Source organism: Hoplias malabaricus, chromosome 7, assembly GCF_029633855.1.
Source record: "Hoplias malabaricus isolate fHopMal1 chromosome 7, fHopMal1.hap1, whole genome shotgun sequence".
Taxonomy (NCBI): Eukaryota; Metazoa; Chordata; class Actinopteri; order Characiformes; family Erythrinidae; genus Hoplias; species Hoplias malabaricus.
The window spans coordinates 20,418,638-20,446,589 of NC_089806.1; the positions used below are offsets into that span (position 1 = coordinate 20,418,638).

Sequence of the window (27,952 nt, forward strand, 5' to 3'; positions counted from 1 at the left end):
TCAGAATGTGCATGAGCAATTTATGAAGTGTACTTATAAAAATAATGACATACTTAAACAAAATTTGCTGGTACGAAGTGTGTTGCTTGTTACCAAACAGTCTATGCAGATAGACATCTAAAAGTTTTAATTTAAAATGTGAACAAAAGAAATTAAAAAAATAAAATTAATTAAAACAAATGTATGTCATTGCCAATAAAATGAAGAAGAAAAGTTCTGTAATATTTCTGTCATGTTTAAATTGTAATGTAATACTAGGCAACAAAAATACTATCCCCATAACTAGTTATTTTCAGAATCACTTTTTTAAGTGTTTGTGGATTTATTTTTTTCTTTTTCAGGAGCCAGCAAAGCCCACAGCAGCCACTCCAGCTGCCCCCACTTCAATCTACCAGCCCTCTCTACTCACCGCACCTAAGGTACAGCTAAATTACATTTGTGTAATGTTACACAATTGTGTAACAGAAATTTTAACGAAAGTAATGTTTAAAAAAATTAAAAGATGGAAAGGGTAGCTTAATCCATGCCCAAGTAATAGTGTTCTTTATGACTGCAGTAAAAGCAAGGTTACCTTCAAAAATATTGTACAGTAGCATCTCTGAAGAAAAAGAAAACTAACTTGCTGAATAAATTGGTGAACTGCAGTGGAACTTTAGTATAAGCGCTCAGTATTTATCCACATATCAACTGAAATTTGTTAGTTCCTGTTTGGTCTAAAATTCATTGCCCAAATTTCAAACATAAAACATTAGTAATAAAATATGTATGGCTTTAATATAACTGAGTAAAAAGTAGATTCTATTTTCTACAAATACTGGAAAGGAATTTAATGGAGTATACAAATAAATCATTTAAAATAAAAAAAAAACTCTACGAAGTGCAAATCTGTTCACATTTTGTGTACTTGAGTAAATGTAACCAATTAGTATCTACATTTGTAAATGTGTGATATAAATTACCAACACAACTAATTTATTACGAAAGATTAGATACTACCTCTAACAGTTGTTTTGACATATTTTTGTTAGTGTCTGTTCGTATCAACTTGTTGTGTTTTTGTTCACAGCCTAAAGCTCACCAGCTTAGCATTAAGACCTTCTCCAGTCCAACTCAGTGCACACACTGCACTTCTCTGATGGTGGGCCTGATCAGACAGGGCTATGCTTGTGAAGGTTGGTTGACCATACAGCATTAATATATGCATTTATTTTTAGCAGTGAAACTAAAACATACCACTTTTTAAATGGGAGATTTTACTAATTAATTTTCTTCTTGTCATAATCCCTCTGCCCCCCATCTCTCTTTTAGTATGTTCCTTTATCTGTCACGTATCCTGTAAGGACAATGCTCCTCAGGTGTGTCCTATTCCACCAGAGCAGGCCAAGAGGCCACTGGGTATTGATGTGCAGAGAGGTATCGGCACAGCCTACAAAGGCTTTGTCAGGGTAAGTTGAGATTTGATTTTTCTGAACCAAAACTAAAATTTTCTGCACTTCCTCATGCACTGTTAAAATTCAGTGCCTATGGGAATAATACTGAAGCAAATTCTGTTATTTACATATATATATATATTATTCTCTCAGATCCCAAAGCCCACTGGAGTGAAGAAGGGCTGGCAGAGAGCATATGCTGTGGTGTGTGACTGCAAGCTCTTCCTGTATGAGGTTCCTGAAGGGAAGTCCACTCAGCCTGGTGTGGTGGCCAGCCAAGTTCTCGATCTCAGGTCCCCAAAAATTCCACTAGTCTTTTTTTGCACACATACCTGCAGAAACTACTTTATGTGGTTTCCTGACAAAAGTTCTATAATGCTTATGTGTATTATTTTCATCTCTTGTGATGTTTTTGTTTCTTTTCTATTATTCATACAGAGATGAAGATTTCTCTGTAAGCTCTGTGTTGGCATCTGATGTTATTCATGCTACACGCAAAGATGTTCCCTGCATATTCAGGGTAGGACTTATCATGTGCCCCAGTTAGATTTATAGAATATTACATCTCACCTTTGCCCTACTGGTCGTCTAAACATTCATTTCTGCACTACATGAAACACAGGTCACTTCATCCACTCTGAACTCGCCAGTCCGAGCCGTTTCTCTCCTAGTTCTAGCCGAGAGTGAGGCTGAGAAAAGGAAGTGGGTGGGCATCCTGGAGGGCCTGCAGAGTATCCTGGCCAAGCACAGCCTGAAGAATAGAGTAGTGCATGTCTTGCACGAGGCTTACGACAGCAGCCTTCCTGCCATCAAAACTACACTGTCTGCAGCCATTGTTGGTCAGTGATGTGTTTTTTTTTTTTTTTTTTAATTAATATTGTTTTCGGCTTTTTGAAGTCGTCCCCCCCCCCCTCTATACATTTCAATAAGACTGAATGTTCCCAGTATATTGCACCTCATTTGTATTGCTTGTTGCTTCTAAGGCACTATTATTCTGTTCTCTAGATCGAGAGAGGATTGCTTTGGGCACAGAAGAGGGCCTATTTGTGGTTGAGATCACCAGAGATAGTAAGATTCATATGCTCAGTACTCTTAAGTTTAACTTCACATGAATTACATTGAAAATGTGCTGTGTAATCAAAAGATTTTCTAAATGCATGATACTATTGTGTTTCTTTGCTCTCTAAAGTCATTGTTCGTGCTGCCGACTGCAAGAAAGTTCACCAGATTGATCTGATCCCCAAAGAAAAGATGGTTGTCCTGTTGTGTGGTCGCAGCCGCAATGTGCACCTCCACCCCTGGGGAGCATTAGAGGGCGCTGAAGCTGCTTTCGATGTGAAACTGACTGAGACTAAAGGCTGCCAGGCTTTGACCACTGGTGTGCTGCGATCTGGGGGTCCTGCCTGCCTGCTGGCAGCAGTGAAGCGGCAGGTCCTATGCTATGAGATCACTAGAGCTAAGCCCCATTACCGCAAGCAGTGGGAAGTGCAGGCGCCAGGTGTGGTCCAGTGGTTGGGAATGGTGCGGGAGCGATTGTGTGTGGGTTACCCATCAGGCTTCGCCCTACTTGCTCTGCAGGGTGAATCTTCTCCTGTGAGCCTTGTCAGCCCTGGGGACCCATCACTGGCTTTCCTTGCCCAGCAGCCACTGGATGCTCTTCACGCCATGGAGGTGGGATCCAATGAACTGCTTCTATGCTTCAGTCAGCTGGGGGTCTATGTTGATGCACAGGGACGACGCTCTCGCACACAGGAGCTTATGTGGCCTGCCACGCCACTTGCTTGTAGTATGTACTTTGTTTGTTTGTGTGTGTGTGTGTGCTTGTCTGTACATGTGTGTAGTCAATACTCTTGGATATGTCAAGCTTAAAATAAAAATAAAAAAATTGTTAAAATTCAATTAATTGATATATTTTACCCCAAACATAGTTCATTAGCTGTTTGCACTGAACTGTAGCTAAGAACAGGTGTAACCTGTAGACACTAGGTTAGCTTTGTGCTATATGTATTAGATAAACACATGCTTTAAATATTTACAGTTATTTGGACATGTGTATTTTAAAAGTCAGTTCATCTGAACAACCTCTTTATCATTGTTTTCCTGTTTTTCTCAGGCTCAAACTCCACTTACCTAACAGTGTACAGCGACTACGGTGTTGATGTTTTTGATGTCCACACCACAGAGTGGGTTCAAACCATTTCATTAAGAAAGGTATTGGTAGAGACAGTCCCCACTTTACCTTCTTCTTTAATGATGAACACTTTGTGTATATACAAATGTGCTTTCTGGTTTGACGCCCAATTAATGTGTCTTATCAGATCAGACCTTTGAATGTGGAGGGCAGTTTGAACCTTCTGGCCTCAGAGCAGCCCCGCCTCATATACTTCAGCAACAATTCTGCAGGTAGACCCTATTATCTCAGTTCATTCCAGCTGTATTACATACACATTACTCGTTGTTGATTTTTGTAATCCAGTCACATTTAAAATGTGTTTCCTGATCTTGCAAGTTTCCATTGATTTGTTGTCAATATATATACCAATCAGCCATAACATTGACCACCTCCTTGTTTCTGCACACACTCTCAATTCTCTTATCTCCACTGACAATACAGAAGCACTTAGTCGTTCTACAGTCTATAGTCCTTCAGTACCACAGTAAAATTGTTGGACATTAAAAATTTTCTTCCACAGAAATGTTACCAGACATTTTTAATTTTTTTTGTAGTGCAGTTTGGCAGTAACGAGCATTTTCCAATTGTCCTGACAAAAATTGCAATTTGATATGTGATTTAATATTTTAAATTCAAGCTTCAATTAATTATTTACTGTATAACAGATTGAAAACATGATTAATCATTACCACACATCAAAATGCAAATTAAATAAAATTGATTTATTTTCTATCACAAAGAATGAGGACTTAATGATATAAGCTGTTTTCAACATGTATTTTAGTTTTTTTCCCATCTTCGTTAAATATCAGAAATTCGTTACAAAAGCTGTTAATATCTGAAATTAAATAACTAAGAAATGAGTATTATTGTTTGTAATTTTACAATCTTTTGCAATATATTGAACATCTTGGGTTAAATTGCATGTTTTACTTATTTTTAACTGAAAATGCTGTCATATAGCATGAAATGCTATGTATGCTTTTAGTTAAACCGTATATTTCCTCACTAAACACCACCTTCAGCTCCTAAATTCTCGAGAAAACCAGCGAAAAGCTCTTTTTCTACGGGATATAACGCAATATTACCTCTTATTTCAATTCAAATGGGATTAATACAACCTGGGGTCATTTTTACTGCTTGTTTTACAGTAGGTAAAAGGCTCAGAAATCTTTCCTGAAACAAGAGCACGCATTCAGAAAAAATAACTGAAATGGTCTATTCAGACGGTATTAAAACTACTGATACTCAGGTAATATTACTTTACCCCCACGTCTACAGGTAAAACTAATCCTGTCTGAATAAGGCTTAAGACAGAACATAGAACATTTAATACGTTAACGTATTATAAATCTCACAGCACTTTCAAACAATAATAATATATTTATATATATAAAAAAATTATCCTAATGGAGTGGGGGGCTTGTCCACATCTTTAAGCTCCAAAGACCATCATGTCTTCAGTGTGGTTGTGCGTTCTTTACCTTAGTGTCTTTCTGAGCCCTTTTCATACCGAATTACACCGAGCAAACTCCTGTGAATTGTGAATTACTAGTATGCTGACTGGACTGGTTTGCTGCTACATTCACTTGCTGCTACATTCACTATAATGTAGTTTAGACATGCTCAAAACACAGGCTCCCATGTGGTTAGACATTGTGTCTTCTTTAAGTTCAAATGTTGTTCAGGCTTGGTTACTTACAAAGTCCTGCTGTCTAGGTTAAGACAGTCAGATTGTGAAATCTGTGGCCTGTCAAGCCTCACTCTATACCACTCTCAGTTTCCAATTCATTTCCTGTTGGCCCTGGAAGATTGCCCCACTGATAATGGCACTTTGGGTTTGTTAAACTAAAATGACCTTAGTCATCACACCTCCTCCAGTCTGTCTGCCAACGAGTCCCACGAATACTATACACACTACTGCTCTGAGATGCTTTGACGTATAGGGCACATACAAAAGCGAGTGATATGAAAACCACTAGGTCTCGGTGATAAATAAGTGGAATTATGTATTTTTGAATTATATTTATCTGAAATCTACTGGACACATCTGACTGTTACCGCTTTTCTGTTTAACTTTACCTGAAAACAGATGACATTTCCAAATTAAAGCCAAAACACCACAAAACAAGTAGTTTACTCAATATTTTAAATCACCTCCATTACATACAGCACTGTTTAATTGATCAGTCTTTTATAGCTATGGAAAGTAGGGTTTATATATAAACTATACATAAACACCTTGGTCTTTTATCAAGTAGATATAACCTTCTGTTTAACAAAATATAAAACTGCTTGACTTTAATAATGCTTAAAACCTCTTTTAAAATGTAATCTTGTTGGTTCCTCTCATAATCATATTAGTTTTCTCATGTAAACAAGCTGCTTGAATGCCATTTTAGTATTGTAGTTTGTTTTAAACAGACAATAACAGGCTTGCAATGAGCATATACTGTCCTGACCTGCCTGACTTACATTTAACTTTACTTTGACTATCTAAATTAAGTTACTTCATTCAGGCATTATTACATTTTATTAACCAGATGCTGTATGTAATGTAGTTTCAGTCTTGTTTAAAATACTGAACAAATCACTTGATCTTTGGTGTTGTGGCTTTAATAATCAGAAGTTTTTGCCTGTTTTGATGTAATATTCAACAGAAGCTGTGCAGATTAACTGGAAAGTGGAAGTCACAAAAATTGTTAAAGGAGCAATCTGTAATACTGGCAGCAAGTGTTTAAAATTGTTAATTAAATTCACTAGAGTTGTCTTCAACACCTGGCAAACCGTGTGAGCTTCTGGGTAGGAGTGGGAGGGGGCAGACGACTCTAGAACATATACTAATGGGCAAAGTTAAAGAACTTTGAACCTTCATAGCTGAAATAAATGTGCCATTACCAAACTGTTTACACAAAATGGTGTTCATCTTTTTATTAAAATATCTACCTGTGCTAGTGAAAGGTAAACACTTAACAAACCTCAACATTTTGCTACATGAGGCTGATGTTACTTTCCTTGTTTGTTTGTTTGTTTTTTTTCCCTTTCCCCAGACGTTTGCTTCCTATTGGCAATATTCAAACGTTTAGTTCCACCTAAGTCAATTTACAAAGCTAACATTTGACATTATTTGCCAGCTTCTAATTCAGTCATTCGTTTTCTGTAACCGTTTATCTAGTTCAGGGTCGCGGTGGGTCCGGAGCCTACCCAGAGTCATTGGGCACAAGGCAGGAACACACCCAGGAGGGTGCCCAGCTTCTAATTAAATTTTTTTTTCTACCTTAAATAGGTGACTATGCAAGGCTGAATTTAATTTCTGGACACAATTTGCAAACTCTGCATCCATCTTGTAGTCCTGCTGGGATCTAAACTGTCTCCATATTTCAAATACATTGGCAGTATTTTATATTTATCTGGTTTTATTCTGTCTCTGGTCATGGAATTTAAGAAGGATGCAGATGATGTGTCTGCTCACTCACTTCCATAATTGCAGGACACTGTGTTTGTCTGCTATTGTGTTTCATACCTGGCAACACATCGTATGGAAACAGTACTGGGGATTGGGCAGCGCAACGGGCACTACCCAAAGAAGGCCATACTGGCTGTAGCAGTACTATCGGAGAGGCCAATGCTTCAACAGAGCATGTTCCTTAATCTCTGATGACACATCCTGGTTATTTTATGATTTAAAACAATAAATATATTACGTATAGCGCCTTTTAAAATATATTAAGATTTTTTTATTTAATATTTATTAATTTATTATTTTATCAAATGGCATGGAAATATAAATCAAATATGCAGTATTCAAATAAATACAATTCAAATATACAAGATGTAGATTCAAATAATTGTCAGCTTTTAGGATCTTTTTTTTTAATCTTCCATAAATGCATGTTTTTCACAAATTATTATTATTATCACAATTCAGTTTTGATATAATAATCTGATCTGATGGTGTATCTGTTAGTGAACCTTTTACACACTTTTTGTTAAATAGGAATTTAGTCATTCATTCATAACAGCACAATCAAATGTGATTGAATGTTTTTGGAGTTGGTATGAGCAATATGGAGTGTATTTGTTGTTTGCATACATGTAGATTAGAGTTGGTTAGATTAGGTTAGTTAGTGTTCTCAGATGTGTATATGTTTATTTACATACTAATATCAAGTATAATTTATATAGTACCACAATAAAACATTTATTCCTAAGTGTTTAAATTACTACTCAAAATTCTTAACCCTTTGGTTCTACAGAGGGATATGATCTAACCATCCCTGAGACCTCAGACAACAGTAAGAAACTGATGGTGAGAACGCGCAGCAAGAGAAAGTTCCTCTTCAAGGTTCCTGAAGAGGAGCGAATTCAGCAAAGGAGGTAAGGGGACTTTACATGCTGTTCATGTTCACCACTATCAGGCTGACTATTCAAAGAAAGTGAATGATTGATTTATTCATGTGTTTTCTAACAGGGAGATGCTAAGGGACCCAGAAATGAGGTCAAAGCTGATCTCCAATCCCACTAACTTCAACCATGTGGCCCACATGGGTCCAGGAGATGGAATGCAAGTTCTCATGGACCTGCCACTGGTAATAAAAGATTGTTAAATGATAGATGATATATCAGGACTGAATTGAGAATGTCTTTTTGACAGAACATCATATAGTTTTTAAAATCATACTCAAGCCACGCAAATCCTAACTTCCACTCAACACTAAAAGTTAAACATTTTTTCTTAATCATTATCCAGTGTGTTTTTATTGTAAACAAAGAATGGAACAAAAGAATAGTATGTTCAGAGACTAAACCGTTTTGGTGCAGCTAACCTGATATCTGTTTTCTGATTCGAAAGCAAAAGTTTGCAAGGAAATGAAAAAAAAATAAATAAATAAAAACAAAGGAAAATGCTCTATTGGTTTTCTGGGGTTGTGTGACTTGAAGAGCATTCACTATGATCTGAACCCATGGATAAACCATGTCTAGATTCGTTCCTGACATTATCCATTGTGGCTCTAGTGCTGTCCTGGTTAAATCAGACAACAGCTCTGATGTGAGACAGCCTTTGTTCCCTTCAAACTGATGCAAACCAGGGCCTGTTCACTGGATAGGACCAATGTTCTAAGAATACTCAAAGAAATCAGTTCAGGGTTACATATATGGTTCCGTTTTGTGCTATCATGGTTCATAGTTGTAGATGCATGTAAATAAAACTGGTATTGTCACCTTCAAGGAAACTGGTCCACAGCTTTTGCATTTTCAGTATATGGATTGTGAAAAGATGTGGCCATGGGCAACCGTCTGTGGAACCTTTCGTGCCATAATACAGCATCAGAGCATTATATCCTCATCCCTTCTCTGATCACCTTGTCTTCTTTTTTCTATCAAGTAGTAGCTTTCAGTTTTCCATGCTCCCACCCTTTTCCTACTATTTTCTGTTTCACTCTTCTTCTCCCCTCCCCTCCTTGTGGTTGTGGACTGTCTCTGGTTGCCGCGGCAGCAGCCGAGTGAGACTCCCTCCCCCTCATCTTCTCGTCACCACGCCCTGATCTCTCCTCCAACCAACTTTGAGCACGTGTATCACATGAGTCCCGTCTCTGCTGGGCTCTATCTGCAGAAAGAGCCTTCCTCACAGCAAAGCCTGCCACAGCTCTCCTCCTCTTCCTCTTCACCTTCCACCTCCTCCCTCGGAAGGGTAGGCTAGAACCCCCTTTCCCTCTCTCCATCTATGCCTACCTCTCCTTTTCTTTCTTTCCCTTTCTCTTGGTCATCCCTTTCCTCTGTCTCCCCTTTAATTTTATCCCAGAGTGCTGTGAACTGTGTTCAGAGACTGTAAATATGATTTACATTTTTTTATTCATTTTTTTCTCTGAATTGTTTGAGGACTCTCTCTCATGGCTGTTATGTCAGGTTAGACATAGTCGGGGGCATTCCCCTTGAGCTGCACCACTCCACAGCTTTCATCTGTGTCTAAATTAATAGGCAGTTGTATTAATGCACCAATATTGACCTTTACCAAAAGCGCATTTCTTAATCCTTGTTGAACCTGTGTCCATTTAACTCCTTTTCTCTCAACAAATTGAATCTGCAGGTGCAAGACAAAGAAACACTGTTTTAGAAAACTTGTTTGTCCAAATTTTAAACTAGAAATTCAGCATATTGGAAGCAGCTTGAAAGCCACTCTAGGCTCATTTTCATACTTCTAACCATGATCTATATGTCTTATGAAAAAATGTGCTCTAAAATGGCACAGAGAATAATGCAGGCTTTGACTTTTAAAAGATTTTTGGAGCTGCTTGGAGCCATTTTCTTCATTACTATATACATATCTAATGACTATATCATGGGTAAATGCTTAATCTGTGGTGCATTTTATGTACTTAAAACGTGCGGACTGCGGGTTTAATGTACTTTTAGGTCTTTTTTTTAAAAAGAGTGTGGCAAGAGCAAAGTGGAAAAAAGTTAGATTGGTGCTTCCATATTGTGTCCAAAGTAGAAGTTCAGGGACAGAATTTACAAATTCTGATTGTAGACAAAACATTATTTGTGCTCACTGCTGCAGAGTGTGATGCCCTCTACTCAGGAAGACTCAATTAAGGAAAAGCCACGACCACTCTCTAGTATCTCTCGCCAAACGAGGAGTAAGACCCACATCACACGGACTGCCTCAGGTTAGATGTGTTTCTTTGTTCCACGCACAAACAAATATGTAAATGCTTGGTCTTTTGTTCTGAAATTGCTTGTCCAATATAAACACTTTTCTCTGGTTGTGTATGTATTTGTAGGGGGTGGGGATTTTATTGCAGCTGGGTCATCTCGCAATATCTCAGATCCAGATCAGGACTTCGAGAGAGAGGTAAATGCTTCTTTGAATGTAGTTTGAAATCTTTGTACTATCAGTTAGGCTCTTCAGTGATTGATAAACCAAACCAAAGGGGAAAATGTTCCATGTTTACAAACTCAAAAAAGTACAGGTTTGAAAATACACTTTGTGGATCAAGTCGCTTACGATTTTTCCGTGACGTGCATTTGTTCATTTCCTCTCGGGGGTTTTTGGATTTTGAGAATTTTCACCTGATTTCACCTGATCAAAATACAAATGCAGCCTGATCCGCAAATGTGGCCAGCAGGCGAACAACCTACAGCTAGGTGGCACTGTTGTTTTAGGACGTGGGGGCCAACTTAAATAGAGACGCATTTGCACAACATTTAATGTGGAAGTTCGAACAAAAAGCCTCCCAAGCCGCTGAATTCAGCTTCATATCACAGACAATTTGGAGCAGGTGATCACTGGGGAGCACTTTTGAAGGTGCCCTAAATTTAACGACGTTAAAATCCAGCAGAACTTCCATAATTTCGTGGAAGACTAGGGTTGTCAAATAAAATACTTTAAAGTCAACCAGTATTAGGACACTAAAAGGTGTGGTGCATATTGGACCGATACGTGACGCATTGTATTCCACGTTTTTGAGATTGGATTGTTAAGATGGGTGATTTGTTTCAAACAAATTCTGCTCTCCCTCAGCCAGAGTGAAGGGCAGATACGCCACGGCTCCTAAACAGAATATGCGCTTCTCATTGGTCATCACCTTTATTTAGCCTATCAGCAGCCACAGTTAGCTATTCATCATTTACTGAAGCAGCCAATGGAGTCACAGTCCCGCCTACAGGGGGTTGTTTTTGCTGCGGCCCTGAAACACTGGGGAAAACAACAGTGCCGCCTAGCGGTAGCTTGTTCGCCTGCTGGCCACATTTGTGGATGGGGCTGCATTTATATTTGGATCGGTGAAACGAAAGGAAAGTCTCAAAATCCAAAAACCTCTGAGAGGAAATGAACAAATATATGTCACGGAAAACACATGAGTGACTTGATCCACAAAGGCAGATTCAAAAATTTACAAATACATTTTAAATTTGAGACGGTGACTTTACAAATATGTGCAATGTAAATTGAAATGTTTTTATTTTTGCATAAAATTATATCTATAAAAACCAAAAACATGTATTTATGAATGTAACTGTATTTGTACAAATTGCAGACTGTGAGACAGATTGGGACGTATTCATTTGTGAATAGTGAAACATATGTGAATTCTGTTTATTGTGTGGATTAACATTTATGCATTTGTAGAGTATTTTGAGACTAATCTCTCTCCATATCAGAGGTTTTGTGATGTTTATGGTTATTTGTGCTATTTGGCTACTTTATATCGTGTAGCATTCCGTTACAAGCAAAATTAGAGTCCAAATACAGACATCGTTGAATTTCCAGGGGAAGTGTTTGTTTGAATTAGATTACTTGCCAAACTATCCCTTTAAAATATGTCATTTGTAAAAGGAGAATATACAAATGTTGAATTATTATTTTATTTTATTTATTTATTTTTTTTTTTAACATGCCTTTCTTATCTTTCTCTGTCTTGCAGCCTGACTCAGACTCCACAAAACACTCCACCCCTTCCAACAGCTCCAACCCCAGTGGTCCCCCAAGCCCAAACTCTCCTCATCGTAGCCAGCTCACCCTAGATGGTCTGGAGCACACCCTGGACGGCTGAAAAAGAAGGCGGCCCTGCTTCCACACACCTTTACTTTAGAACACACTGTCCCACCTCATAGTGCTCCACATGTTAGGACTTGCTACAAAGTGCCAAGATTCAAACACTCATCTCCCAGTTTTCTCTGCACGCCTGCTACATATCAGTGGCCAAAAGTCTCAATTCTGCAGGCTGCTTGGCAAGATAATTTAAACATCCTCTGGACAGAAATGGAATACTGACACACAGTCAGAAAATGTCTGTGATGTTCTCCAAGTGGAGTGTGCTGCCTGGTTCATGTAAGCAGGCTTCTATGAAAATCAAAATTTCTGCCATGTCAGGCATCTGGATGTGCATAAAGCCTGCCCCCTGCTGGAGCATTGGTGGTAGTGTAGTGAACAGGGTTTAAATATCAGTATGTTGAATTTTATTTTATCCTAGTTCCATGCCGTTCTTTTGTGAGGGTTTTTTTCTTTTTAACTGAAAAAAATGAATAGGTAGCAAATAGCTGCCATACGATTTAAACATGTCATTCTTACACAAATCTCATTCTCACAGAAAAGAATAATCATTGAACTGTTCTGATTATGAAAGAAACTGTGTTTCTTAAAATAACAGAAGTGAGGGAAAGAGACTTACCTGTTTTTAAGTGTATAATATTATAGTGGATATGTTAATTCATTATGTGGTGGTAGGAAGGACTGGAGGACTCAAGATTCTGGAGACCAAGTATAAGGACTCAGCTGGACCAGTAATGAAAACCCCTTTTTTTGCTGTTCGTTTTCAATTACGTATTTTGCGTGTCAACTCGGAGCAGTCACAAAGAGGCATTGATTCTTATACTGGAGATTTTAAGCCAAACCAGTGGGCACTTTTATTATAAAGTAATTCTTTAAAAATGTTTTCCTCCCCAATCTACATTTTGAGGCAGCCTTTATAAAATTCTTGTTTTAACTTAGACAACTGAGAAAAAATATGCTTAGCTGATGGAACACTGCTCATTACTTTAAAAAGTGAAAAAAGAGAGAACAGAAATAAGACTTATATATAAGTGTTTTAACAAGAGAAATGGCACAGAGCTAAAGGACCACACTATTCATAGGATTTCAATAGTTCTTCTGAAACTGCTGCTGCTTTTGTGTGCTATCTAAAGAAATAAATATGTGATTAAGATTCTCACCATAGCCACGTTCAGTTCCTAGTTTATATGTTTTTGCATTGAGGATATCTACAAGAGGCCCTGTGTGAATTTCATATGAACACAGACATTAAAATAAACGTGGAGCACTCCTATAGGTGCAATCAGAACCACAGTGTGAGAGCTACAGGCATGGCTGTTATCCATTTTTCTCACTAGCGTGCCTTCAGTGCCATTTTGTGTTACAGCAACATGTTGTCCACTAAAGCATTTCAGTTGTTTTTAACAAGACAGGCTAATGGTGATATTTTATTTTGTGTTCCCTTCCCTTCTTTCCTGAAACACTGTATGAAACTTGCACATGGAACATGTTTTAGTCCAAGGAGATTTCTTTTGATTTCTGTTGATTGTCTTTTTCTCCTGTTCCCATTGACCCTTTACACCCCCCCCCCCCCCCCCCCATCTGAATTTTCAGCTTCTAAAAAAAAACAAATATGGGACTTTATCTTCAAATCACTACTGCTTTTACTTCAAAAGAAAATCACATTTAAATCTTTGTAATTATTGAATTGCTAGCCTCATAATTTGAACAAACAATAAAAAGAGTATCTTGTGCTTTTGTTGTTAAACCATTGTGTAATTTGGGTTTATTGAAATGGTTTAGAGCTTCAACTGGACAGTGATTAAGGTTGTATGACACTGCGTTATGTGTGTTCTGAATTCTTAGATACCTAACTTTGAAGTAGCACTGCTACTCCCTCTGCTGTAGTAACAGTCAGTATTCTTCTGGAAAGGCTCTAAACTCCTAAAGCCTTAAAAGTGGTTTGGATGTATTTCTATGAATTATTTATTCAATATATTAGTCATAGCAGCACGGTGGCGCAGCAGGTAGTGTCGCAGTCACACAGCTCCAGGGATCTGGAGGTTGTGGGTTTGATTCCCGCTCCGGGTGACTGTCTGTGAGGAGTTGGTGTGTTCTCCCTGTATCCGTGTGGGTTTTCTCCGGGTGCTCCGGTTTCCTCCCACAGTCCAAAAACACACGTTGGTAGGTGGATTGGCGACTCAAAAGTGTCCGTAGGTGTGAGTGTGTGAGTGAATGTGTGTGCGTTACCCTGTGAAGGACTGCCGCCCCCTCCAGAGTGTATTCCCGCCTTGCGCCCAATGATTCCAGGTAGGCTCTGGACCCACCGCGACCCTAAATTGGATAAGCGGTTACAGATAATGAATGAATGAATATTCATTCATTCATTTTCTGAAGACGTGTCCCACCACTATGGAAGCAGATCTGTCTCATCAGACTTAGAAATATTACCACCTTTGAGTTTGAAGCACTGAATTTTTTGCACTGAAATTATGAATCTGAATTTTGCTGCTTTTGAATTTAAGTTTTCAGATTTACACCTCTGAATATTTTGCTTCGCAATTATGTATTTGAATATAATTGCTGTTGAATAGAATTTTCAAGAACACGTTTTCACTGTTATTATTCAAGGTTAATAAATCCAGATAAAAAAATTCAAGCTCAAAAAATTCAAAGAATATATTTCGAAGTTGCTCAAATTCGACAGATGAAATTCAGATGCCAAAATACGAGTGAAAAAATTCAGATACACATCCGGGACACAAAGGGTGAGCAATTGATTCATTAGGATTTTCTCTTTCACCTTAAATGGTACAGTAGTTGCATTTCCACAACTTCCATACCGTGGAAAAACTACACGTTTAGCTTCCTTCCGCGGATATTATCTCTTTATTTTCAAAGTGTCTCAAAAATCTGAAAAGCTCACTAAAGACACAATATAACAGACTATTGATGTCCTGAAGATGAAGAAATTTTACTGTGGAATTTTTGTCATGGCCCTGTGAATATAGCAAGTGACATGATGAATATGTGGAAACATGAACTGTGGAGTATATGTCCTATGGAATTTTTATTTTTTAATTGTCGGGTTATCAAGAACCTTAAATTGAATTTACAGAAGGTGTAGTACAAATATAATATTCCAAAGTGCACAATTTAATTCATAAACTTGTGTTTGTTTAAACACTGGTTGTCGGTGTGTGTATATTCACAATGTCTGGTTATTTCTAATATTATTATAAATATTTATAAAGATATTTATGTTTGTAGATAATTTATTTGTTGTAACAATGCTTCTTGGCAGAACATGCATTTGTGGGAGGAGCAGTAGAGCTGAGTGTGGGTTGCACCCATGAAAAATTTGCCAAATCCTCTCTGCCAAAGACAATTACAGTGTACAACCCATGTTTATAAGTAATTTCTTCAGTTTTATTTGTATAAGCTCCATTTCTTAGTGCTGTTCAAATGTCCATATGTTTAAATATGTTCAAAAAGACAAAGGCTTTCATCCAAAGTTCATGTTTCCACATATCACAGGTTATATTCACAGGGCCCTTACAAAAAAATTCCACAGTAAAATTTCTTCATCTTCAGGACATCAATAGTCTGTTATATTGTGTCTTTAGTGAGACTTTCAGATTTTTGAGACACTTTGAAAATAAAGAGATAATGTCTGCAGAAGGAAGCTAAACGTGTAGTTTTTCCACGGTGTGGAAGTTGTGGAAATGCAACTACTGTACCATTTAAGGTGAAAGAGAAAATCCTAATGAATCGATGCTCATCCTTTGTGTCCCGAATGTGTATCTGAAATTTTCCACTCGTATTTCGGCATCTGAATTTCGTCATTGGAATTTGAGCAACTTCGAAATATATTCTTTGATTTTTTTTTTTTTAATCTGAATTTATTAACCTTGAATAATAACATGTTCTTGAAAATTCACGAGTTCAGTTAAAGAGCAATTGTATTCAGATGCATAATTGCGAAGCAAAACATTCAGAGGTGTAAATCTGAAGACTTAAATTCAAAAGCAGCAAAATTCAGATTCATAATTTCAGTGCAAAAAAATCAGTGCTACAAATTCAAAAGTGGTAATATTTCAAAGTCTGATGAGACAGATTTGCTTCCATACACCACATTTTCAAAGACCATGCACAAACAATTAAAAAATATATATTTTACCAAATCTTTTCAAAATATGTTGCTCCTGAAAATGGCATTTGTCCTTGTTTCACTGTCTTTATATATAGTTTGATCTCATGTAACAGCAAATACATTATTATTTAAAATATTCCATATTTTCTGGAAGGAAAAAAATCTTGTGTTTTTGAATTCTACTGCCTGTGGACCTCCAACTGAGAAATAAATCATGGGTGGATATGAATATACAGTCAGTCCCTGCCTATATCTCCACCCAGCCTTACACTGCGTTCTTGTGCCCATCAGAAGGTTGTGTATAACCGGGTAGTTAAGACTTCACTACGTTCGGGTGCTTGGCTGAATATCCACCCTCTGTACACGTCCCAAAAAAGTCATGTATCATTAAATGACAACTAAACGCTTTTTGAGCAATAACAAATCTGATTATAATATTTGACATATATTTACAGAAAACACATAACGAAACGATTCAAATGCGCCATTTTCTCCAGGGAAAGAGCCTTTTACGGTCGCGATGTACGTCACGTCTCATGAACTCGTATCATCTAGAATCCCCAGTTTAGCCGTTGGTAAATACGACTTTGTCTGCAGTTCGGGTGCAATTTACAAGTTGGAAAACTGGTATTTCCCAGTTTCCGTTGTGACATAAGAAACCCTGGCTGTCTGAATCCATTTGTTTAAGACTATTTGTAACACTGCATTTTCCCAGCTGAAATGCTTAGCCACGGCACTGACGGCTTATTTCTGTTTTGGAAGGTCTTGGAGAGAAAAACACGAATACATATTAATTAATTAATTAATTGATATACATATTAAAAGTCTTGCAACACTAAGAAGGCCTGTTGAAATATGTTGGCGGACTTTTAGTTTGACAGGCGTCAGTGCATCCCGGAAGGGAGCATCCGCTGTGTTTTCCTTCAATACTTGTAAGGTGAGTTATGATGGTTGTTATCACTATAGTTATTATTATATGTTGACTACTGTATTGTCCCCGATGGGTCTCGTTGAAGGGAAAAGATTGAACATAGTCGTTAAAAAAAGACGTTACAATGTCGAAAGGTTTTAGAGATTATTAAACACGGAGTTTGAGTCGCTCCAGGACAGCGCCTCGGTTCCAATAGAGACACAGAGAGAGAGACCGATATTAATGATATATCAGAGAATTATTCAGGGAATATGACATTGGAGAGCTGTTCTCAGGTTTACCAGGTCAGCCAGTCACGGTCAGCCAGGAGAGGGGACCCTGTAGACCTCCAGATCGCAGGTGAAGCACTGCTGTTTCTACACAGTGTGACTTAACGTGCTGTGTAAATATATCCCGCTGTTAGATGACGAGGGCCAAGCCAGAAGACGACGAATACTGGAACAGCTCCAAGTTCAGTGCTTTCACATTTGATGATGAAGATGACGAATTTACAAAGGTAATGTTAATTTTCATACGACAAAATTAAGCCCATGTCATATTGATGTCTAACGTTTTTGTTTTTTTTTGTTCTGATCACTTCTAATATCAGTATGCTTCTGTACCCCAATTAATTTATCTCTGAACCCATTAGAATTGCCCGTGCTAGACAGACATATGTAAATCACTTGGGTTTTCATTGGCTCTCTTGTGATGCAACCCTTTACCATGAATCGAAACAATTCTATTAACTTTTGGGCAAGATTAAACTAATAACATTTACATATTATTTAAATATTAATATGTGCAAGTGTTTGTTTTGGTCACAGTTTCAGTTTTTAAAATGTTTCTCTGATATATGTCTTTTTAAAATTGAAAAAAAATCTATTTTTTAGGAACCCTTAACTTGTCTACAGTTAAATGGCTCACCGCCATTTTACGTTTCTGAAAGAAAAAATAAAGTGTAGCCTTCTAAAATTATGTGGTAAAAGGATACCTCAGATTTTTTTTTCTTGCTCATTCAGCTGAAGGAACGTACTGTGAATAGCATCCTCGTTGATGATGATGATGATGATGATGACGATGTTGAAAAGGTCAGCTGGAGTGGAGAGCCTATTGGAAGTAAGCCTTCAGTCACAGTCGTTTGTTTTTCTGCCCAATATACTCAGTATGTCCAGGCAGATATGTGCTAGGGCCAGACAAAGTGGGCTACCGGGTTGCAGGGTCCCTAGTCTCAGCCACAGACAATCCTGGCCTCATTGTCAGGATTCTGCTTTCTGCACATTATGCCAAAATGTTATTAGTCCTTTTTTGCTTGTCAGACAAATATATTTTCCTGCAGTTGTAGACATTTCTTGGTCACAGTAAGGGGTGAAAAGTATCAGATTTTCCCTGCAGTGTCTGGCAATTCAATACTACCAAGGCCACACCCTGGAGCCAGGCCGGGGGAGGGGCTCCTTTGTGAGCGCCTGATGGCTATACTTTCACTCTTGGTGCCAGGCTTAACCTGAAGGAGGAACCTGGCTCCATTCTCTCATGGACATACAACCTGTGGGAGAGATAGTAATCAGGGTCCGCTGCGATGTGGATCGTGTAGCAGACGAGGACGGTGACCCTGGCTTTCTAAGGTGGCTAGGAAGAGGGAGGTCTGGGTTTCTTTATGTGGACTGCTTCCCCCATGACCTGGACACAGATAAACGGAAGATAACTGACTGTCCAGAAATATCCTAACACCTCTAACTATTTGTTTCACTTTTCTAAACTGCCTTCAGATGAACAAAAATAGCATCAGTAATCTACATAGAAAAGCATTTCTAAAAGAATGGGATGCTGGAGCAGGCACACATGAACCTAAGGTCACCAGATCCAAAGCCAAATTTTGGAAAAAGTGGTATGAATGTAGGGCTGACGAGCACCATGGAAGTATGTTAGCTTTGGGATAAACTAGAGTATCGTTTGTGGTTATATTAATAGTGCATTCAGCTTGAGTGGCTGAATGCCATCAAAATCTAATAGCAGTCCAAAAACATGGAGGGTAGGTGAATTGGCTTCTCTAATAACTATCCTGGTGTGTGAGTGAATGAGTGTGTATGTGAATGAATGTCTGTATGTGTGAGTGAATGTGTGTGAGCCCAGATATGGATTGGCACTCTGTCCTGGGTGAAATCCTAGTGCCCGATGCAGTCCTCAAGGTGGACGATCGTTCCTGGTCAAGAGTACGCTGTGCGCGTTTGACTGCCATTTCTCACCAGTGTGTGTGTGGATCGGAGCGTTCTGAGCAGTGTTGATTGTAAAGCGTCCTTGGGTGTCTAGAAAAGGCGCTGTATAGGTGTAAAGATACATACATACATACAGTGTTTGAACATTGTTCTAATGTCTGTCCTTCTCAGAGTAGTAGAAATTATTACTACAGCGAAGTGGTACACCCTTCTTATTGACTATATTGACTTCAAAAGACACAATTAGTGTCTTAAAAAATGTAATCACAACACAGATTTCACAGAAAAAAGTTACACAACCGGTAGAGTTGTGTAACACAACTCCATAGAGCTTGGGGAGCAATTTGTGGTTGGTTCTCTAAATGCAAATTTCATAATTCCATGAAAATATCAAATCTGTTTCTAGAAGAACATGATCGATGTTGAACATTTCAGTTACATTGCAGTTTTGTATTTGTTTATTTTGAATTGTAGGCATCTCTTGGTCTGTCAAAGAGACAGCTTCCAGCATCCGTTCAGGTGGGGAACAGGGTTTTCCAAAAATCAACACCACCCCTACATTGCCGAAACAGGGTTCTAGTTACTCCTTAAGCTCCTTGTTCAAAGGTAATTAGACAGTCATTTGTTTGTTTATTTAGACTTAGGTCTGTTTATGTTTAAATATATATTTGTCTGCTTTTATTCATGTATTAACTTTTCTCTGTTTTACCGTTTTAGCAAAGAGCAAGCCTTTTCAGTCGTTTTCTGAATGTAAGTTCATGCAAATCTGTGTCATCAAGTCAAAATGAATTGTATTAAAATCTGCTGAATCTGTTTTATTAACATTTCTTTTGTTTTCTAGCTTTTAGTGACACGTCTACCAGAGCATATGCACCAGAACTGCGCAAACCAAAGTCAGAGTGTAAGGTACATACCTTTTAGTATTATAATTAGTACTTTGTTTTCTGGAGCTGAGCTTTGTCTGTAATTTACTCCAGATTTTATTATTGAAGCAATATTAAATATATTAAATGTCTCTGTAATGTCGGTGACTGCAGGATTATATGAGTGAGTGGAACCCTGAGGAGACAGTACGGCGAATGCGGAAAGGAAAGGTATGGGTTCTCGAGAACAAGGCTGTGTGATTAGGGCAAAACTCTTACTGAGATTTTTTATTGTTTTTTTTGCTGCTGATTTCATATTTGCAAAGCCTGGTACTTAGTTTGTATCATATTTGTTCAGAAAGAAATCTATCTATTCTCTTATTTTTTCAATTCTTCAATTAATTTTCCAATCTTCAAAAGTGTTAGGTTTTGTGGATTTCTGTTATGACATGGTTGTTTTATTACAGGACTCTTATTTTTAGAATCTTTAAACAGTCAGAACTGTATTCATTCACATCATCCTTTTTAAACCAAACTTAACCAAGAAGGATGTGTCACAAATTACAGCCCAAAATTATTCATAACCTTTCCAAATTTAGACTACAGTGGTCAAAAAACTATTTACTTTCAATCAGAATGGATATTGGGCTTTATATATAATGATTATGTTGTTTATATTGATGTTGAAAGCGTAAACATAAGAATTTTGTGCAGGTATGTTCTCTGGAGAGGTTTCGTTCTCTGCAGGAGAAGTTACTGCTCTTGGATGAAGCAGTCAGCGAACATGATGGCAATGTCATCACTGCAGTAAGCCTTGCATTACATTAGCATCTAGCATGTATATTACCACATCAGTAAAGGAGATGTATTTGGGGGGGGGCTAGTCATTCATCTTGCAAGGTGAACATTGTTTTAATTTTGGGCTCAACTTCATGTCTTATAGGTATTAATATATTTAAAGAAAACATTAAGTAAAGGTAAGTGATTATATATTTAATTTATATATATTTTTTCTGGTTGTAAAGCTTTTTAGCTGTTTATGTTGCCAGTTCACTTTATACATGCTCAATTTAGTGACTACTTAGATTCATTAAACATGTGTTAACGGCTATTTATATTTAATATGAAAGATTGAACTGCTTATTTGATTTAAAATTTAAAAATATGTAAAACAACGGTTACCAAACACAACAAAGTTAAATGCTGTGGTACTAAATATTTTTCAGAAATCCTGTTCCAAGCATTAATGGTCAGGGAAATAGCTTTGCAGCATTATGTTCACTATCTGAAAGAAATGGGAGAACAGAAGCTTTTGGTGGAGCTAATGAAGTAAGCTGGTACTTTAGTTCTCTTTTATTTTCTCATTGACTTTGAGGTGTAAAGGATATTCATTGTTACACCAGTCAACAGCCTTATTTGCCTGACAGTGCATGTTTTGAATAACTGCCATTTTTCCATAGTGCCACTGTAATCAGCTCTTATCATATGACTTTACTGTAGGGCCCTTGGCAGGACAGAAGATATGGCGGTATGTCACAAATGTTTTTTATATCTTGTTTAAAACCTGCTGTTGCCATTAAACACGATGTAGATGCATTTTTACATTTTTATAGTAGTAAAAAAGGGAGGTAAGGAATAGGAAAGGGAGGTAAATTCAAAGATTTCTTTTGTTGCTGTTACACAGTTTTCAGGTCCTGAGGTTGTGGGTTCACCCCCCACCTCTGGTCACTGTCTGTGAGGAGTTTGGTGTGTTCCTGATCCACTGTTTCCCAGACCAGAATAAATCAGAAAATGGATGAATGAATGTTTAATAATTGATGGTGTTTTTACAAATGATGGATGGACACATTCAAACAGTTCCATGGTATGAGTTTAGTTGCAGAAACATAATACTAATATTACTGATTTTCCTGAATATGCTTTTGTAGTTAATGCAGTACAAGGAACATTTGAGTATTAAGGATGAAGGCCAGAAGAGAGACTTCCTTAAAAAATGTCTGAGGTAAAATAAATAAATAAAAATTAAAAACAGATATGTAATCTTGAATGAAGCATGAATAAAACCGTGTTATCAATTTTTCCTGACTCCAATTCATGAGAGCTTACTAACACTCAGATCTCTTTTATCAGTCTTCCCTTTTCACCAGATGATTCCACTCATGTACAAGACCACTACACTCTTCTGGAGAGGCAGATCATTATAGAGGTTAGAACTGGTTGAAATTCTCTTACTCCACATTTTTTCAAGACACATTATTCTCACCCCTCCCTCTCATATGAGGCAACTGATATGGCCCTTTTGTCACACTTTCTCATTTTTTTCCCTCTCCTATGTTTCATGTTTTTCTTCTTCTTTCCTCCCTCTGAGTTTAGAGGGGTGTGGGTGTGTATGTCTTCCTCTACTACTGGAAGTGAGATGTAACACTGTCCAGGAGAGAGAAGAGGGAACTGAGAAGGGAAAAGCACACATGGCTTTCTCAAGAAATACCAACCTTAGTACTCACAGCCTTAGAATTAGAGTAGGGCACGACCTTAGAATTATAGTACCCTACTTATAGTTTTTTAGTGGAAGCTGATGTTAAAGCCCCTGGGAACCCATTTCAAAATTTTGTGGGGTTTTTTTTTGTGTAATTCTAAACTTGTTTGTTATGTAAATTGTTCAGCAAAGTTTAAAAAAAAAAAAAAAAACACAAAACAGAAATTTAATAAACTTCTTCTCAAAAATGACCAAAATACGCTCCTCAGAGCTCTCTGTTGGTGTAGGCATGACCCAATACTCATGACCTTGCGTGACTCACAGCTCTCTCTGACTGGAGAACAGAATGCTGTTTATGTTACCATGGCAACACATGGCCTTGAGAAAGAGCATTTGTGGGTTTTTTGGGGTTTTTCTCTGAATTGCAGTTGTCATTTTACACAAGATGTACAATAAAATGGATCATTTAGAAATGGACATGTAGAATTGGCATTACACAGCCATTCATGTGCAAACTTAAGGATGTCTTTTGTCTTTTATTCACAGTCAAGTGCTGCTTTCTCCGCTGATATGCCATTAAACACAATGACAGTGTTGCTGCTATCTCTGCTGTCCTCAGACTTAATCCATTCATGCTTGTTCTGTATTTATTTATGTCTCGTTTACTCTGTTTATGTCTTTCATTCCCTCCCTATAGCTTGGTGAATAGCTGGATAGCTAGCTCGTTTACTAATGGCTCCTAAGCTTTAGCTGACCAGGCTCTTCGACTCAGAGAGGAGGCATGGCTGTGGTAGCCTTTTGATTGGTAAGGGTAATAGTGACATAAGCGTTACCCACTTTTAGAACGGCCCTTTCTACATCGAGAGGAGGGCAGTACTGGTCATTTTTGAGGAGAGATTTATCCTATTTCTGTGTTGTGGTATTTATTTAAATGTTTCACGTAACTCCCAACTTTAGAATTATACAAAAAAACACAAAATTTCAAAATGGGTTCCCAGGGGCTTTACAATATGCCATGACTGCACTGATATTCATTTATCAACATATAATTTAATTGGTGTTACAGATACCAAATACTCATTCTGTTCTGTTCTCATTACAGGCAATTAATTTTACTTCATGGCATTTTAATTTTTCTGTACTATCCACTATGATTAAAAAGCCTGGTATTTCTGCAATGTATTTTTGTAGGTTAATGACAAGAAGGGAGAGGCAGAGATTTTTAAGAAGTTTCCCAGAAAGGCTTCCATCTTAAACATGCCAATCATCACCACTCTGTACTATTCCTGCTTCTACCACTATGGAGAGTCTGAAGTAAGAGCTGTCATTCCATTTCCTACATTTCAGCTTTAACTGAAGTCAGCCATAGTTTTTATATAGTTATATACATAACTACGAATGGATGTATGAAGTGCTATATGTGAATTAATTTGAAGACGTGGTTTTTTTTTTCTAAAATCAAAGATATTGAGTTGACCCCACTGTTGAGTCTTTTCCACTGTTCCACAGCGCATTTCTGGGGTGTTTTTTTTTGCCCTCTGGCCAACATTTGGAATTTGGTGTTAGGTTCATATGCATGTGTAATGTTCTAATGGTCAGTGCTTTTCTGTGGAGATTATAACTGTCTGTGTCATATTGAACAGCTGAAGTAGTATCTTAATTCATTTGGACTTGCAATTTATAATATATATTTATGTATTCTCAGCCATACCTTACTGAACATTTCACTTGGTTATTAAATGAATGCAGTGTTGTGTGTTTAAACACAGGGCACGTTCAGCAGTCCAGCCAACATCAAGAAAACATTCAGGGTAAGACTCATATTGCTCAAGTCATATCAACCTGCTTGAAGCAGTGTGTTTTTACCTTCCTCATCTACTTTACTTTAAACTTTGTCCTTGCTTTCCTCTTCTGTGAAGTTTGTTGGTTTTGCTGGGAATCTATTGACTGTAATATCACAAAATGTTTTCTTTGGAAGATTTCAGAAAAGCAGTACATCCTCACAGCTTTGGGAGCCAGGGCAAAGTTGAAATCCTGGTTTGATGTTGACAATTTATTCAAAACCAAGAACTGGCTGGGTTACATCAAGAAGAGATCCCCCATCGGCTTTCACAGGGTGGTAGATATCCTGCAGAAAAACAATGCCCCTGTGCAGGTACGTTATTTTCTTTGCACTAGGGCCGCAGAATTATTATTTAGCCATTTTTTTCTCACTGTTCTAATAATTTCTCTATATCTAAGTGAGATATTTGTTCAGTAAATACTTACTCTGTGGGTGACAAGGTGATATAAAATGACTTTTGACACTGGGATGTGTATTGTTTACATTTTCTTGGATATATTTTTTTAAATATTAATAAATAAGTTATTTACATTTACAGCGAACAAAGATTCATAGAAAAACTTACACTGAATGGACAGATGAAGAACATCTTCTTCGAGGATATTATCTAATTGCTATATTGTAAACCAGTATACTATTACAATTTATATTCATTTAATTTTGCCCTTGCATATTTACAGACATGTCCCGCATAGGTTATTAAGGAAATGTTTTTTATTATTAAATGTGAGGAACCTCATGGAACACAGTAACATTCAAAGTTACTGAACTGCTCTTGTGTGCTTTTCATCAAAGATACTGTATTGTTTTTTTAAGGGTGTGGATAAGCAACAGTATATAGAAATATATAAAATTCAAAGCATTAATGTGGTTCAGATTCAATGACAGTAGTTATATTATCATAGAGTAGTTATATATACTCTATATATACTATATATACTCTAATATATCATAGAGTAGTTAGATTTTAATCTCACATGTATACAGGGGTTGGACAATGAAACTGAAACACCTGTCATATTAGTTTGGGAGGATTTATGGCTAAATTGGAGCAACCTGGTGGCCAATTTTCATCAATTGCACATTGCACCAGTAAGACCATGTGCATCCAATGGTTCAAACACTGTATCCTGAAGGCGGTGCCGTGTATCAGGATGACAATGCACCAATATACACAGCAAGACTGGTGAAAGATTGGTTTGATGAACATGAAAGTGAAGTTGAACATCTCCCATGGCCTGCACAGTCACCAGATCTAAATATTATTGAGCCACTTTGGGGTGTTTTGGAGGAGCGAGTCAGGAAACGTTTTCCTCCACCAGCATTACGTAATGACCTGACCACTATCCTGCAAGAAGAATGGCTTAAAATCCCTCTGACCACTGTGCAGGACTTGTAAATGTCATTCCCAAGACGAATTGACGCTGTAAATTGGCTGCAAAATGAGGCCCTACAACATACTAATAAATTATTGTCATCTAAAACCAGGTATTTTAGTTTCATTGTCCAACCCCTGTATATCCATTATGTTTTTGTTAAATCTGCTGTCTGTATTTCATTCTGTAACCTGAATTCTGTTTGTCAGGTGTTGCAAGATTATGTGAATCTGATTGATGACCCAGAACTGAAGCTCAGCTTGGCCCAGAAATATAAATGTCATGACATCGTCATTGAAGTGAGTTAATCTACTACATTAAACTATTCTCTTACATGACGAAGTATTGTGAACGTGTTCATAATAATACAGTAATTGGATTATTTAGTTATGTGGTTTTTTTTTTTGTATTTTGTTTTTTTTTTTGGTTCCAATCAGACATACAAAGACCTGAAAGACCGGCAGCAGCTGATTGTGTACAGGGGAAAAGTTGAACGTGGTTCATGTGAAGACAAGAAGATTGAGGAGCTCCTTGCTAACATGGTGAGAGCAAGACATTTACTAGTAATTCCCTGTCACATCTGAGAAATGTTCATACAGGAATAAAACTGAACACATTTTAGTATGTCATCATATCGCGACCCCACAGTGTTTCATAAGAAGGCTTTGTCATACAGTCATTCTTTTAATGGTTCCTTTTCTATACTATAATCACTATCACTAATACACACTATATCAGAAACCATAAAATATTCTTTGAAATTAGTGAATTTATTTACTTTAAGATGCATTCATATCTGAGCAAGTCATTAAATTGCACGTTTGTATGATCTTCATAGAAACACATTTTTAATTGAATGGGGTGTTCTACAGAATTCTAAAATCACATCAATCCCTAGGTAAAATGAAGTAAACAAAACATACTCTTTTCATCTATTTGATCTGAAAAAAAAGTATGCCATTAGTTCAAATAATAGTATTAGTTTGAGGAATTTTCCATGAGACCATAGTGTTACCTAGTGCTTCATAGTGACCACAGTTGTTAAACCAAAATGATTGTGTCAGATCTGTAATTTGTTTTGTTGCTGAGGTGCGAACATCTTTATATTGTGGTAATAAAAAACAACACTGCTTAAATTCAGGTCAATAGGTTGACGCACTTTTTTTTTTTTCTTTTCAGCAAATCAGATGGAAAAATTGACTTTTGCTTCCCTTGGAAAGTGGAGGTTTATATTTTAAAAGAAAAACCTCTTGAAATGACTCAGAAGCTTCAGCTGACACATGGCCACAAACAGACTTCAGAAGACCACCGTTATATCACCATCATCATCTGATAATGCCTCTAGTTTTGCATTGAATGTGAAATGCTGTTTCATACTTTCATAATTTACTTTGTCATATATCTAACCTTGTCTTTGAATTTATTTTTCATGATATGTTTTCCTGTAGAGCTGGCTAGAGTCCATTTGCCAATGACAGCTGAACTTTAACATGCATTTAAATGAATATGTGCAATAGCGGGAGCTGCTCAGCACTGCACCACTGTATGTAATTACCATTAATAGTGCCATGTGTCTACATCCTGAAGATTCCTGGTTAATGGCTTTTTGTATCAGGTGGAAAAATTATTTAATAAAAAAATGTAAATGTAGTTTTACTGTCCAACATTGTGCTGTCACTGTTTCCATGCTGTTTTTTTTTTTTTTAAAGTATCACAGAAGAGTATCTAAGACTGGATTTCAGACCATTTCAGGCCTGACTTCTACTCAAACACAAGACAGAGAAACAGAAGTGTTCTCTGAGACTAAATGAGAAATAGCAATTTGTTGGAAAAGACATGCCTGAAAAAGTTGAAGTAAAAGAAGAAGTCGTTGGCCAGTTACAAGATGAATGGAGAGAACCCGTAAAATCATGAATATGTCTGAAGACTGAAGACAGGACATTACAGAAACACTAATAATTATGTCAAAAGAAGTCAGAGTC

General features: G+C 37.3%; 2 protein-coding genes across 3 annotated transcripts in view; both read left to right on the forward strand.

The window, feature by feature from the left end:
* cdc42bpb (CDC42 binding protein kinase beta (DMPK-like)) overlaps positions 1 to 13,879 on the forward strand; it is a 69,639-nt gene extending 55,760 nt beyond the window's left edge. The window contains exons 22-37 of one of the 2 annotated variants that reach the window (XM_066677741.1): positions 342 to 419; positions 1,067 to 1,172; positions 1,309 to 1,445; positions 1,584 to 1,723; positions 1,869 to 1,950; positions 2,053 to 2,269; positions 2,436 to 2,498; positions 2,620 to 3,216; positions 3,544 to 3,641; positions 3,749 to 3,833; positions 7,860 to 7,980; positions 8,075 to 8,192; positions 9,101 to 9,295; positions 10,163 to 10,271; positions 10,386 to 10,456; positions 12,027 to 13,879. In XM_066677741.1, the coding sequence (XP_066533838.1) occupies positions 342 to 419; positions 1,067 to 1,172; positions 1,309 to 1,445; positions 1,584 to 1,723; positions 1,869 to 1,950; positions 2,053 to 2,269; positions 2,436 to 2,498; positions 2,620 to 3,216; positions 3,544 to 3,641; positions 3,749 to 3,833; positions 7,860 to 7,980; positions 8,075 to 8,192; positions 9,101 to 9,295; positions 10,163 to 10,271; positions 10,386 to 10,456; positions 12,027 to 12,155 (2,346 nt within the window). In that variant the 3' untranslated portion in view covers positions 12,156 to 13,879. The remainder of the gene's footprint in view (positions 1 to 341; positions 420 to 1,066; positions 1,173 to 1,308; positions 1,446 to 1,583; positions 1,724 to 1,868; positions 1,951 to 2,052; positions 2,270 to 2,435; positions 2,499 to 2,619; positions 3,217 to 3,543; positions 3,642 to 3,748; positions 3,834 to 7,859; positions 7,981 to 8,074; positions 8,193 to 9,100; positions 9,296 to 10,162; positions 10,272 to 10,385; positions 10,457 to 12,026) is intronic. The other variant, XM_066677742.1, reaches the window with a different exon arrangement.
* Positions 13,880 to 17,149: 3,270 nt separating this feature from the next.
* vipas39 (VPS33B interacting protein, apical-basolateral polarity regulator, spe-39 homolog) lies at positions 17,150 to 27,585 on the forward strand. The gene is made up of 19 exons (XM_066676807.1): positions 17,150 to 17,223; positions 17,621 to 17,713; positions 18,219 to 18,315; positions 19,887 to 20,018; positions 20,130 to 20,162; positions 20,254 to 20,318; positions 20,450 to 20,506; positions 20,990 to 21,082; positions 21,219 to 21,252; positions 21,502 to 21,604; positions 21,776 to 21,803; positions 22,204 to 22,277; positions 22,406 to 22,481; positions 23,943 to 24,065; positions 24,521 to 24,562; positions 24,730 to 24,906; positions 26,180 to 26,269; positions 26,408 to 26,512; positions 27,150 to 27,585. Exons 2-19 carry the CDS (start codon positions 17,621 to 17,623, stop codon positions 27,168 to 27,170), a joined length of 1,443 nt encoding a protein of 480 aa, XP_066532904.1. The 5' UTR covers positions 17,150 to 17,223; the 3' UTR covers positions 27,171 to 27,585.
* The last annotated feature ends 367 nt before the right edge of the window (positions 27,586 to 27,952 follow it).

Excerpts from the sequence above, each read along its gene's own strand:
- vipas39 (XM_066676807.1), top strand. The coding sequence starts at position 17,621 with ATGACGAGGGCCAAGCCAGAAGACGACGAATACTGGAACAGCTCCAAG. Across the intron at positions 24,563-24,729 it reads ACATCAAGAAAACATTCAGG|ATTTCAGAAAAGCAGTACAT; the intron begins GTAAGACTCATA and ends TTTCTTTGGAAG. Across the intron at positions 26,513-27,149 it reads AGGAGCTCCTTGCTAACATG|CAAATCAGATGGAAAAATTG; the intron begins GTGAGAGCAAGA and ends TTTTCTTTTCAG.